The sequence below is a fragment of the Pristis pectinata genome, chromosome 13 (genome assembly GCF_009764475.1).
Source record: "Pristis pectinata isolate sPriPec2 chromosome 13, sPriPec2.1.pri, whole genome shotgun sequence".
Classification (NCBI taxonomy): domain Eukaryota; kingdom Metazoa; phylum Chordata; class Chondrichthyes; order Rhinopristiformes; family Pristidae; genus Pristis; species Pristis pectinata.
This window is the reverse complement of record NC_067417.1, coordinates 13,248,134-13,260,799: the sequence shown is the minus strand read 5'-3', so window position 1 is coordinate 13,260,799 and position 12,666 is coordinate 13,248,134. Positions and strand designations below refer to the sequence as shown.

The 12,666-nt window shown below is 41.1% G+C and overlaps 1 protein-coding gene across 3 annotated transcripts; it reads right to left on the bottom strand.

Annotated features, from left to right (window-relative positions):
* Nucleotides 1-981: 981 nt before the first annotated feature.
* LOC127577355 (cytochrome c oxidase subunit 4 isoform 1, mitochondrial) lies at nucleotides 982-11,280 on the bottom strand. 3 transcript variants are annotated; one of them, XM_052028497.1, is made up of 6 exons: nucleotides 11,197-11,242; nucleotides 9,937-10,069; nucleotides 5,189-5,268; nucleotides 3,619-3,780; nucleotides 1,976-2,107; nucleotides 982-1,275 (listed from the first exon to the last, which is right to left on the bottom strand). In XM_052028497.1, exons 3-6 carry the CDS (start codon nucleotides 5,265-5,267, stop codon nucleotides 1,142-1,144), a joined length of 507 nt encoding a protein of 168 aa, XP_051884457.1. In that variant the 5' UTR covers nucleotide 5,268; nucleotides 9,937-10,069; nucleotides 11,197-11,242; the 3' UTR covers nucleotides 982-1,141. The 3 variants fall into 3 exon arrangements, with proteins under 3 accessions (XP_051884457.1, XP_051884456.1, XP_051884458.1); XM_052028496.1 differs by lacking the exon at nucleotides 9,937-10,069 and having other exon boundaries at nucleotides 11,197-11,280; XM_052028498.1 differs by lacking the exon at nucleotides 9,937-10,069 and having other exon boundaries at nucleotides 11,161-11,214.
* Nucleotides 11,281-12,666: the final 1,386 nt, after the last annotated feature.

The window sequence follows — 12,666 nt, the reverse complement described above, 5'->3', positions numbered from 1 at the left end:
CAGATGGAATTTAATCCAGACTAGTGTGAAATAATGCATTTGGGATGTCAAATACTAACAGGACATACACAGTAAATGGCAGAGAACTCAGGAGTACTTATGTACAGAAGGACCTTGGGGGCGAAAGTTCATAGCTCCCTGAAAATGTCAACACAGCTGGATAGCTAAGTGAGGGAAGGCATTTGGGGTTCATTAGGCCAAAGCATTGAGTATAAGAGTTGAGATTTCATATTGCAGCTGTGCAAAAGATTGGTCAGGCTACACTTGGAGTAGTGTGTACAGTTCAAGTCACCAAACTACAGGAAGGATGTGATAGCTTTAGAAAGAGTGCAGTAGAGATTCACCAGGATGTTGCCTGGGGTGGAGGGCTTTATTATAAGGAGAGATCAGATAGACTGGGTTTATTCTCACTGGACCATAGGAGGCTGAGAGATGACCATATGGAGGTTTATAAAGTTATGAGGGGCATGGATAGAGTCTTTTTCCTAGGGCAGGGAAGTGAAAAAACTAGAGGGCATAGGTTGAAGGTGAGAAGGGAAAGATTTTAAAGGGGATCTGAGGGGCAAGTTTTCCACAGAGAGGGTGATCGTTATATGGAATGAGCTGCCAGAGGAAATAGAGGAGGCAGATAGAAATACAATTTTTAAAAGGCAATTAGACAGATATTTGAATAGGAGTAGAGGGATACAGGCCTAATGCAGGCAAATGGGATTAGCATAGATAGGGTTGACATGGATGAGTCGGGCCAAATGGCCTATTACTGCTGTACAACTGTATGGTTCTATAAGGAAATCTCTCAACACATTAAGTAATAGCATGCCACTCCTGAAAAGATAGGCACATCAAGGCAAATCTTACAGCAAAATCAAATATTGAACTAGACTTTAAAAGGATGAGGATGTGTCTGAATTTGCCATTTTCCCTCCACCCCCCCCCCAGTTAGAATTGACTGCTTTTAAAAATATACACACCAGCAGACACTCACGTAAACGAGGAGTTTATTAGCAGATTTACAGATTAAGTCCAGATTCCAAGTTAACTTCTTGAACACATTAAAGTTCATATTTGAATAAAGCTCATACATGAACAAGTAACTAAATATTAAGAATTCCAGTGTAGATTTAATTCCCTGGTACATTTATTACTTCCACTCTTTTTTCTCATAGTCCCATTTTGAAGAAATGCCAAGAACTGGGTTCATCCTCATGTCCAGCATTCTCTTCGTCTGCTTAGCCTTCCATTCGTCATCAAAGGTGTGAGGAACAGGTCCATATACTGTGCATAATGGACACAAATTAGGCCACCTAAATAAATTAACTTCTTCAGCTGTAACTAATAACCACATCAGAAAGTTTTTTGCCCTTTTAGTGAAAAGTTAAATTGTCATACTTGAGAAAGTTAATAGATATAGATTTCTCTCTTGGAAGTCACACTACCTTAATTTAGCATCTTAATCCCATTTTTGATAACAGCACCAATCTATTATACATGTTTTCTTTTTTATGGGTATTTCTACATTGTCAAAAAGGACAATTAATAGTTGCATAGAATATGAAATGTGCCAGTTATTTTCTGACTTCAATGAAGGATATCCTCACTTTGATATACCTTGAAGTGAAAGCAAATGCAGTTAATATGATACAGATCTATGAGCCTGCAATCTGAAAAGATTCAAGAGTATTTAATCAATCCAACACTCTAAAGTATATAGACATAGAACACTACAGCACAGTACAGGCCCTTCAACCCACAATGTTGTGCCGACATTTTATCCTGCTGAAGTTTATACTTCCTTAAACTTCAATGCTAAGCCTTTCCTCCCTGACTGTTGGGTACCCATAAAAGTACAACTAATACAAGAAATTGTGCTGCATATATAAATACAACATGACCCATTTAAGGTTTACGTTACTTTTATTTCCTACAGGGAGAAACAGAGAATTCTGGTAATATCACAAATCAAAAAGGCACTCACCAAAAGTTCTTTGCCAGAGGTAAATCAGCCCAGTAAAACCAAGGCAAAAAAACACTGCACCAACAACAGTCTTCCATTCACTTGATGATTTGTCCATCTCAGCATAGCTCTGTTGAAAACGAATGCGATACACTGAGGAAATAAAAACAGTAAGAAACATCTGTTATTGGAAAAATGCTGAAATCCATTATTTAGGAATATGGGAGACGGTCAAATGGAAAATCAATTGCTTTTAAAGTAGCCTACAATCCTGATGTTTTTAGTTCTTGTTGCATTGTATCCCTTTTTCGAAGTTTTTAAACTCTAGAATTTCTGAACAAAAATTAAGATTCCTCAAAAATAGCCTTGCAAATTAGGTTTCAACACATGTAAACCTGTCAGTGCACATCTGAGTGCCAATGAACCAAGGTATATTCCAGAAGCAGGAGGAAGAGGGAGTACTGTTTAAGGAACAGCAAGGATCATCAAGAAAGAGTACATAATAGTTAACAATAAGTTCTCAACTTCTATGTTCCAAATCAGGTTGATCAAGCTGATGGAGATTTCGCTTTAGGTTCAAATAGTTTAAATCTGAAGCCTTAATGCACTCAGTAATTATTTGCAACTACCATGGACAGTTAAAACCTCCAACCTTTAAACTGGTACTTATTGAACTATTTTTCAGGACAGTAGTCAGAGGGAATGATCAGTGTATAATATGCTGGTGTTATATCAGAGGTGCTGCTCCACTTAAGCTTGTTAACAAGAACAGTTTATTTAAGAAGCATGCATTCTCTGTTGATCGATATTGCTCATACGAGGATTATTTTGAGTTTAAAAATGTTTAAGTGGATCACTGCATTGCCTTTCTTTTATTTATGGATTTCTTTTTATTGAATTGACTAGTCTGGAAGAAATACCTCCGAATGCCAGTTCAAAACACAGAATGACTTCACCATTCACTTATACGATTGCAATTACCAGCTACAAAAGACATTTAACCCAATAATGGAGAAATTAAAGGTTTAATTATGAACATAAAAAGCTGTACAGATCAGACAATCATAGCCTCAATTTCCAGTCTGTACTAACATTTCGATTAGGGCAACAGTTGTAGCCAATAAATATCAGGAAAAGGGCAGGGAAAATGGAATAAGTAGACTGCTCTTTAAAAACATTTGGCGCAGACAATGGATTCAATAGCCTCCTGGGCCATAAAATTCTGTTCTGCAAGAGATTCCTGCTTAATTATATACAATGAGTTCTCTCAAAACTCTTCATCAATTGCAAATTCACTGTAATGACGTTCATAGTCACGCAGTATGCCAAATCTTGACTCAAATAAAATATCACTTGGTTGAGGTTCCAAGAAGAGGCTCAAAGCCTTTTACTCAAGTCTTTGACAGAAAAGTGGCAAAAATGGCAAACTTCTCACAAGGCAAGATCCTTCTGGTCCCAAGAGAGACTAGCAATAAATGTGTTGTTTCTAGTCGTAGTAAAGCAGACTAAAACATCAGGTGGACGCATGTCATATTTCCTCAGAGCAACAAAGCTGTAATTGAATGGAGAGAAGTCGGTTTCCAGCCTTTCTCTTGCCTTAAGCTCAGACAGTTTTATATGCAATGTCAACAAGCAATGCACATTGTGTCACTTTGGTAACTTACATTTCAGCTTCTCTTCACCAGAAAGAGAAACCCAGGAACTTTTCTCCTTCTCCTTCAAGGACTTCTGCTCTCCTGACAGGTGTCCCACAAAATCAATGGCTGGAAGGGGCTCATCTCTACGATCAACATATTGTGGAAGAGAATAATCAAACTTTGCGACACCTGCAGAAAGTTATAAGATTTCATGGTAAAAGTGAAAGCACAGGTACCCAAAGAAAGGGAGCATACAGCACAACTTTCATCTTGTGGGCTTTCTCTACTCTAATATAAAGTCTAAAAATGCAAAACCCAGTTACTAATCACACCAGTGAAGAAGAATGATGAGCAACACTACATAATGACATGTTAAAATCCTCAAATACAAGATAGATTGATTGACTGCCTGGGCTGTAAAATTCTCCAGTTTTGTAACTACTACCCAAAACTATGCATTGAAAGCAACAAAAGGGATTAAATTCCACTGTAATAACATTCATCGTCCTGCAGTCTGCCAATCCTTGGCTCAAATGAAGGATCACTTGTTATTGATCATTTGTTGAGAGCTTGTTATTTTCCAGATGATAGCTAGAATTTATGATCTTAAATGTTTTCTTACCCATCTTTTTGCCACAATCAGACATGTCAGTGTTTCTGATCCAGATTTGATCTAGATATTGATCTGGGACAGAGAATCTGGACTGTATATGTCAACTTTAATTTCAAAAATATCAGTTTTTTTGAATAGAAATTAACAAGAGATTTGGTGCAAAGGCAAAACCTACAGAACAGTACTTAGGGTTACTATAATTATGCACACCTATGAAAGGTCCACAAAAGAACTAGGTATAACAATCAGAATGGCTCACAATCTGAATGAAGCTTTGAAGGGGATCTTTACATTATGCAAGATATTTAATTGAACAAATAACCAACAGGACATTACATTAAAAAGCATAAGAAACATAATTTCAGAAACTCAAATTAAATGCAGAATTAAAATTGGCATTTGGAGCATTTGGAAAATACTGTCCAGAGGAAAAACAGTAAATGAATATTGAGCTTAATAGCCTTCCTTGATTTTTCTTTTTATACGAAAATAGTTCATTAAGTTTCTCAATCAATTTGTATACACGTACCAAAGGACAATACAGACAAGGTACTCATTTATAGAACGCATGTGGTATTGGGATACAATCTGCAGAAAACTGTAGACAAAACCCTCAAAAAGTGAAGAAAAATGATTAGACTGATTTTGATGCGGTACGCTTCAAACATTTAATTTTGGAACTACCACACTGGTCAAAGTGATTGAAGAGTTTATTAACTGAAACATAAATAGTTTCGATCTACTGAATGAGTTCAATGCAATAGAAAAAACTAAAGCTCCTAAAAGTCAATTTTACAGTATAAAACCAAATTCTGATTGAAACTTATTCATTAATCCAGATTTCAAATATTAGTCACATAACAGGACCAAGGACCAGAATACAGATACTGTAGATTCAGAACATATCAAACAATGCCAAACCAGCATTTTCTACATTAACTCAAATTTAGAAAATCTAACCACAGATAATCACTTGTAACTCACCACGTCCATGAGCTTGCATGCACATAGTAGTGGAAAGTGCACGCTTGGTAACAAGGCTCAGGGCTCTTGAAGCCAACATCCTGCAATATTTGAACAAAATACATGTCAGATTCTATTTTCAACTGTCTATGGCAGAAATAGATGTTCACTTCATAAATACACTCTAAGATAAGTATTCAGCACAACATTTCATAGTTGCAAATGCCATCATCCAAAAGCAAAACCCACTGTTAATGCCGAAAATCTGAAACAAACAAAGTGTTGGAAAATCTCAGGTCAGTGAGCATCCATAAGGAGACAGCAATACCATTTCTGGTTCCTTTCATTGGTCAATAACTGATAGCTCTTTAGAAAAGTGAACAACCCAAACTATTAATTGCTTCTCTCTGTAGATGATGTCTAACCAGCTAGCTATTTATAACATTTTCTCGTTGGGGTCTTTGATTATGCTGGCTGATTTACCAAGGCAGCAAGAAGTATAGACAGAGTCCACAGAGGGGAGCTAGTTTCTGTGATGTGCTGAGCTGTGTCCACAACTCTCTGCAGTTTCTTGCAGTCATGGGCTAAGCAGTTGCCATACCAAGCCATGATGCAACCAGATGGGATGCTTTCTATGGTGCCTCGATAAAAATTAGTGATGGTGGACAGGAACATGCCAAATTTCTTTAGCCTCCTGAGGAAGTAGAAGCGCTGGTGAGCTTTCTTATCCATGGCATCTACGTGGCAGATCACAGAAACCAGCTTCCCCTCCATGGACTCTGTCTATACTCCTTGCTGCCTCGCTAAAGCAGCCAACATAATCAAAGACCCTGCCCACCACGGTCATTCTCTCTTCTCCCTTCTCCTATCGGGCAGAAGATATAAAAGCCTGAAAGCACATACCACCAGGCTCAAGGACAGCTTCTATCCCACTGTTATAACTCTATTGAACTGTTATCTAGTACGATAAGATGGACCTTTGACCTCACAATCTACCTCATTATGACCTTGCGCCTTATTTTCTACCTGCACTGCACTTTCTCTGTAGCTGTTACACTTTATTCTGCATTCTGTTATTGTTTTACTTTGTACTACCTCAATGCACTGTGTAATGAATTGATCTGTATGAACGGTATGCAAGACAGGTTTTTCACTGTACCTCGGTACATGTAACAATAATAAACCAATTCCAATTACCTTCATCATTTAAAATCAAGTCCAAGGTTCAAATGCAATCACTAAATAAGACAGGCAAGATTAAAAGCAAACAGTCATTAGTAAACTAAATGTGGAACAGAATAACTTACCCATAGAACTACAAGCTGCATTAATAAGTATCTGCAAATTATCTTTTTAAGCATCTTCCTACAGGCTGAGCTATATATTGATGGGATCAAATTTTATTCCCAACATGTATCCATTCCTCAGTCTCACAAAAGCTTAACTGAAGATAGTAACACAATGGAGCATGAAATTTTATACTGCATGACCTGAGAACAAGCAGTCCTTTGACTCTTCTTCCTTCTCATTTCAGTACGCCAATACTGTTGGCTGTTAAAGCTCATAATACAGCAAAATCAAAGCCTTGATCAAAAATGCAAAAATACTACTTGCGTTACAATCAAGGTTATCTACAGCAATCCTTAAGGTAACAGTATTTTGGGATAGATAACTACAGGCCAGTGGTAGGGAAATTATTGGAGAAAATTCTAAGGGACAGGATTTATATTCATTTGGAAAGGCAAGGGCTGATTAGCGACTGACCGTACAGCTTTGTGAGGGGGAATTCCTGTCTCACTAATTTGATCGAGCCTTTTACATAGAACATAACAGCACAGTACAGGCCCTTCGGCCCACAATGTGTGCCGACATTTTATCCTGCTCTAAGATCTAGCTATCCCTTCCCTCCCACATAGCCCTCCACTTCTCTATCATTCATGTGCCTATCTAAGAGTCTCTTAAATGTCCCTACTGTATCTGCCCCCACAACCTCTGCTGGCAGTGTGTTCCACACACCCACCACTCTCTCTGTAAAAAAAAAACTTACCCTTGACATCCCCCTTATATCTTCCTCCAATCACCTTAACATTTTGCCCCCTCATGTTAGCCATTTTCACTCTGGGAAAAAGTCTCTGTCCACTCGATCTATGCCTCTTATCATCTTGTACACCTCTATCAAGTCACCTCTCATCCTCCTTCTCTCCAAAGAGAGAAGCCCCGGCTCACTCAACCTATCCTCATTGGACATGCTCTCCAATCCAGGCAGCATCCTGGTAAATCTCCTCTGCACCCTCTCTAAAGCTTCCACATCCTTCCTATAATGAGGTGACCAGAACTGAACATAATACTCCAAGCGTGGTCTAACCAGAGTTCTATAGAGCTGCAACATTGCCTCGCAGCTCTTGAACTCAATACCCTGACTAATGAAGGCCAGCACACCATATGCCTTCTTAACAAACTTATTGACCTGTGCAGCAACCTTGAGGGATCTATGGACATGGAGCCCAAGATCCCTCTGTTCCTCCTCTTTTGAGGAAGAAACCAAGGAGACTGATGAAGGCAGGGCAGTAGAAATTGACTATATGGACTTTAGTAAGGCACTTGACCTGCATGGTAGGCTGGGATTCAAGGCAAGCTGACTAATTGGATCCAAAATTGGCTCAGTGACACGAGGCACAGGGTAGTAGTGGAAGGATGTTTTCTGACTGGAAGTCTATGACTAGTAGTGTACCAAGGGATCAGTGCTGGGACATTTACTGTGTGCGACATACGTGAATAACTTGGATGTGAAAATAGGAGGTATGATTAGTAAAATATGGTACAGTATGATTGGTGATATCGTGGATAGCGAGGAAGGTTGTCTCAGGATATAGGTCAGTTGGAAAGTTGGACAGAGCATTGGCAGATGGAATTTAATCCCAACAAGTGCAAGGTAACGCATTATGGGAAATAGGGGTAGGACATATACAGTAAATGGAAGGGCACCAAGAAATGTTGATGACAAAGAGACCAAGGGGTTCAAGTCCATTTTTCACTGTAAGTGGCAACACAGATGGATAGGCATATGGCATGCTTGCCTTCATAGATCAAGGCATAGAATATAAGAGTTGAGACATTAGGTTGCAACTTTACCAAACACTTGTTGGACCACACTTGGAGTACTGTGTGCCGTTCTGATCACCACCACACTAGAGGAAGGGTGTAATTTAGCTGGAAAGAGCACAGGGGATTCACCAGATTGTTGCTTGGATTTGATGACTTTAGTTAGGTGGAGAGATTGGATAAGTGGGGTTTGTCTTCCTCGGAGCAAAGAAGGAACCTGATAGAAGTACAAGATTATGAGAGGCATTGTAGGGGTATCAAAAGCAAGAGGGCATCCTTGTTGTTATGGCAAGAGGAAGTTTTAAAAGGTATCTGAGGGGTATTTTACAAAGAGAGCGGTTGATATCTGGAACACACTGCCAGAGGAGATGATGGTAGTAATCAGGTACAATTACTGCATTTAAGAGGCATTTAGACAGAGGCTTAAATAGGCAAGGCATAGAAGGATATGGTCGTAATATGGGCAAATGGGATTAGTGTAGATGGGAAGCAGGGTCGGCATGAAAATGGTGGGTCAAAGGACATGTTTCTGTTCTGTACAACTCTATTAGTATCTGAAGTACAGCTGACTGAATAGTATTTATGACCTTGCAGAGTAATCTTAGAACCACACATACAAGAAAAATTTGAATTTAATTAGATTTAGAACAATGTCAGAATATACTTTACCCAGAATAACTATATCGTCAAAAACCTACAGTAATAAATTAGCTCAGTTACTCCATTTACAACTCTACCATATAGAACATAGAACAGTACAGCAGAGAACAGGCCCGTCGGCCCACAATGTTATGCCGACATAGCTATTCCCTCCTACCTACAGGATGCCCATATCCCTCTATTTTCCTCTCATTCATGTACCTATCCAATCCAATCTTAAAAGCCCCCAATGAGTTTGCCTCCACCACCCTATCAGGCAACGCATTCCAGGCATCCACCACTCTCTCAGTAAAAAAACGTACCCCTCACGTCTGTTCTGAACCTACCTCCTCTCACCTTAAATGCATGCCCTCTGGTATTGGATCGCTCAATAATGGGAAAAAGATGTTGCTTGTCCAACCTATCTATGCCCCTCATAATTTTATACACCTCCAACCAATCACCGCTCAGCCTCCGCTGTTCCAGAGAAAAGAGCCCAAGTTTGTCCAGCCTCTCCTGATAGCACATACCCTTTTAATCCAGGAAGGATCCTAGTAAACCTCCTCTGCACCCTCTCTAAAGCCTCAACATCCTTCCTATATTGAGGTGACCAGAATTACATGCAATACTCTAAATGCGGCCTAACCAGAGTTCTATAGAGATGCATCATAACTTCTGATACTCAATACCCTGATTAATAAATGCAAGCATTCCATAAGCCTTCTTAACCACCCTGTCTACCTGTGTAGCCACTTTCAATGAGTCATGGACTTGCACCCCAAGGTCTCTCTGCTCTTCAACACTGTTAAGGGTCTTGCCCTTAAGAGTGTACTGTCTCTTGACATTAGTCCTACCAAGGTGCAACACCTCTCATTTATCCTGGTTAAACCCCATCTGCCATTTCTCTGCCCACATCTGCAGCTGATCCATATCACACTGTATCCATCGCCAGTCTTCTACACTATTCACAACTCCATCAATCTTGGTATAGTCTGCAAACTTACTAACCCATCCATCAACATACTCACCCAAGTCATTTATGTACACCACAAACAGCAGAGGTCCCAGCACAGATCCCTGCGGAACACCACTATTCACAGGCCTCCAGCCCGAATAAGTCCCTTCCACCACCACCCTTTGTCTTCTACAGGCAAGCCAGTTCTGGAATATAATGCACATAAAATTCAAAATACCCTAAAGTTTTGACATCAGAAACCATTGTCAAAACAAACCTCAATTTACCAGTTCTGCAAACTATTAATTGCAAGACCGGATTGGGAAAACAACTTCCAATTCTGGCACTCTCAATAGTTCAGAGGACAGACATTGTTCCTATCTCATTAGCCTATGACCATCAAGAGTCAACCAACATTTTAAAAATAAAGAGCAACTTAAAGATTAATTAAACTATCATACAGCCTTGCATTCTACCAGATACAAGGTCAATCAAGGTCATCATGAAACGACAGACAATAGAACATCAGCCTTGCAGTGATACAACATTATATTCTGCATTCTGTTTGCTTATTACTATCGCAATGTAATTACGAATGGCATGATCTGTCTGGATGGCATGCAAAACAAAAGCTTTTCACTGTATCTCTGTACATGTGACAATAATAAACCAATACCCACATCCCCAGAATGAATGGATAAGAAATGTTCAAAGATAGCAAAATCAATCCCAGGACAGGGATACCTTACTTTGACATAACGCAGAAATGTTTCCACCTGGCTTATGAAGGACTCGAGGATTACAGTATACATTGAATCATCCCTCCAGGGGACCCTTCCATTCTACCAGGCGTATTACTGTGTCTCCCCATCCATCACCAAAACCCAATGCCCTCCACACGTTCTTCCCAGACGCTGCCTCCTTTCCCCTCACGGACTCCACTTCCTTCACTCCCCGAGCCCCCACACCCTCCTGCACAGCCCCAAGGCTCGCCTGCTGGAGGATGCTGCAGACTGCCGCAGCAGCTCAGTACACACCCAAGGTCAAGGGATGTTCAAGGAGGGCATCGCGCGGAGACGCGAGGAGAGAGGGATGGGCGCGGGGGTTGCGGGATAAGAGAGCAGGGTGATAGGGAAGGGGATGGGAGAGGACGAGGGGCTGCGGACACCCGGGGGGGGGGGGGGGGGTGGGGAACGGGCGCCATGTCGTCCCCCCAGCCCACCGGCCGCCAGGACAAAGACCCGCATCCCAACGCTGCAGGGGCGCTCGGCGCCGCACCCGACTGCGGTCCGTGCACCTGTCGGCTTGCGGCGGCCCAACAGCACCCACTCACTTTCCAAGCCACGGCGCACCAACAGCCACAGGACCGTTAACGCCGGCTCCGCCGCCCGAACCAAGAGGGAAGTGACGACAAGGCAGCCGGGGGGAGGGGCCCGGCGTGCAAAGCATTGCAGGAAAAGGTAACCAATGGCAACCAAGTGGGACAGGACTTTAACCATGTTGAGGATAATCTGTGGACTGTACACAGAATATTCACTCATACAGATCGTATATGGGACTGTGTGTATGATATGCAGTCATATTGATTGTATATAGGACTGTGGAATGTCTACTAATTCAGACTGTATGTGAACTGTCTGTAAATTGTCCATCATACAGGGTATGTGTAGAAAATGCACTTTTCTTCTTCTTAGGCAGTCCCTTGGGATCAAGGATGAGCTGGTTCCACTTCAGCTTTGTGTGCTCAGCAGTGGCTGATGAGGTCAAAGGGATGGGCAGGAGGAGGTGGGCAATGGGATGGGCAAGTGGGCAGCTTCTGAGGTGGTGTGCACTCTTTCCAGATGATATTATGGTCGCTGTTCCCTAAATGCTTTACCATTGAAGCATGTTATACTTGGCTCACCTCACTGCCCAATGCCATATCACACCAGTGATTACATTTCAAAAGTACTTAATCCACTATAAAGCCCTCAGGTAGTAAAAGGTACATTTTTAAAGATTTCCTTTACAATGATATCCAGGCTACACATACTAATCAAGAAGGTTTTTGTACTTATAAAGAAATGTTCCCCCTCTTTGTTCTTTATGTGGTTAAGAGCTCATTCGGCTTCTTTGTGCTCTCATTGCATGGCCTCAAGGTTCCCAATACCATCCTGAATACTCCTTCACCACTAGAGTGCTCACAGACCAGAAGTTCCCAGGAGTCACTGGGATGTAGTCTTCTTCAATGAAGCTTTAACCACATCCTTGACTTTTTTTTCTTTGTCCACCTGGTAATCTCTTCTCATGACAGTGCTCAGAGTAGAGTGTCTCAGGCTGTATATGGAAGTATGGAAAGGCTATTCATGTAGTTTCCAAATGGAACTATCTGGAATAGGCTGTATATGGAACTGTGTGTTGTATATCTATGTGTAGTAGACTTGGTGGGCCAAAGAGCCTACTCCTCTGCTGTACTGTTATAGAGCCATAGAGTAATATGGCATGGAAACAGGTCCTTCGGCCCAATTTGACCATGGTGCCCAGCAAGCTAGTCCCATTTGCCCATCTGTGGCCCATGTCCCCCTAAATCCATGTATTTATCCAAAAGTCTTTTAAATATTATTATTGTACTTGCCTCAACTCTGGCAGCTCATTCTATGTACGCACCACTCTCTGTGTGAAGAAGTTACCCCTTAGGTCCCTTTTAAATCTTTCACCTCTCACCTTAAACCTATGCTCTCTAGTTTTTAGTCCCCCCTTCCCTGGGAAAAAAGACTATGTGCGTTCACCCTATCCATTCCCCTCATGATTTTATACACCTCTA

Excerpts from the sequence above, each read along its gene's own strand:
- LOC127577355 (XM_052028496.1), bottom strand. The coding sequence starts at position 5,267 with ATGTTGGCTTCAAGAGCCCTGAGCCTTGTTACCAAGCGTGCACTTTCC. Across the intron at positions 2,108-3,618 it reads TGGTGAAGAGAAGCTGAAAT|TGTATCGCATTCGTTTTCAA; the intron begins GTAAGTTACCAA and ends TTATTTCCTCAG. Across the intron at positions 1,276-1,975 it reads CCTCTGGCAAAGAACTTTTG|TATATGGACCTGTTCCTCAC; the intron begins GTGAGTGCCTTT and ends CATTATGCACAG.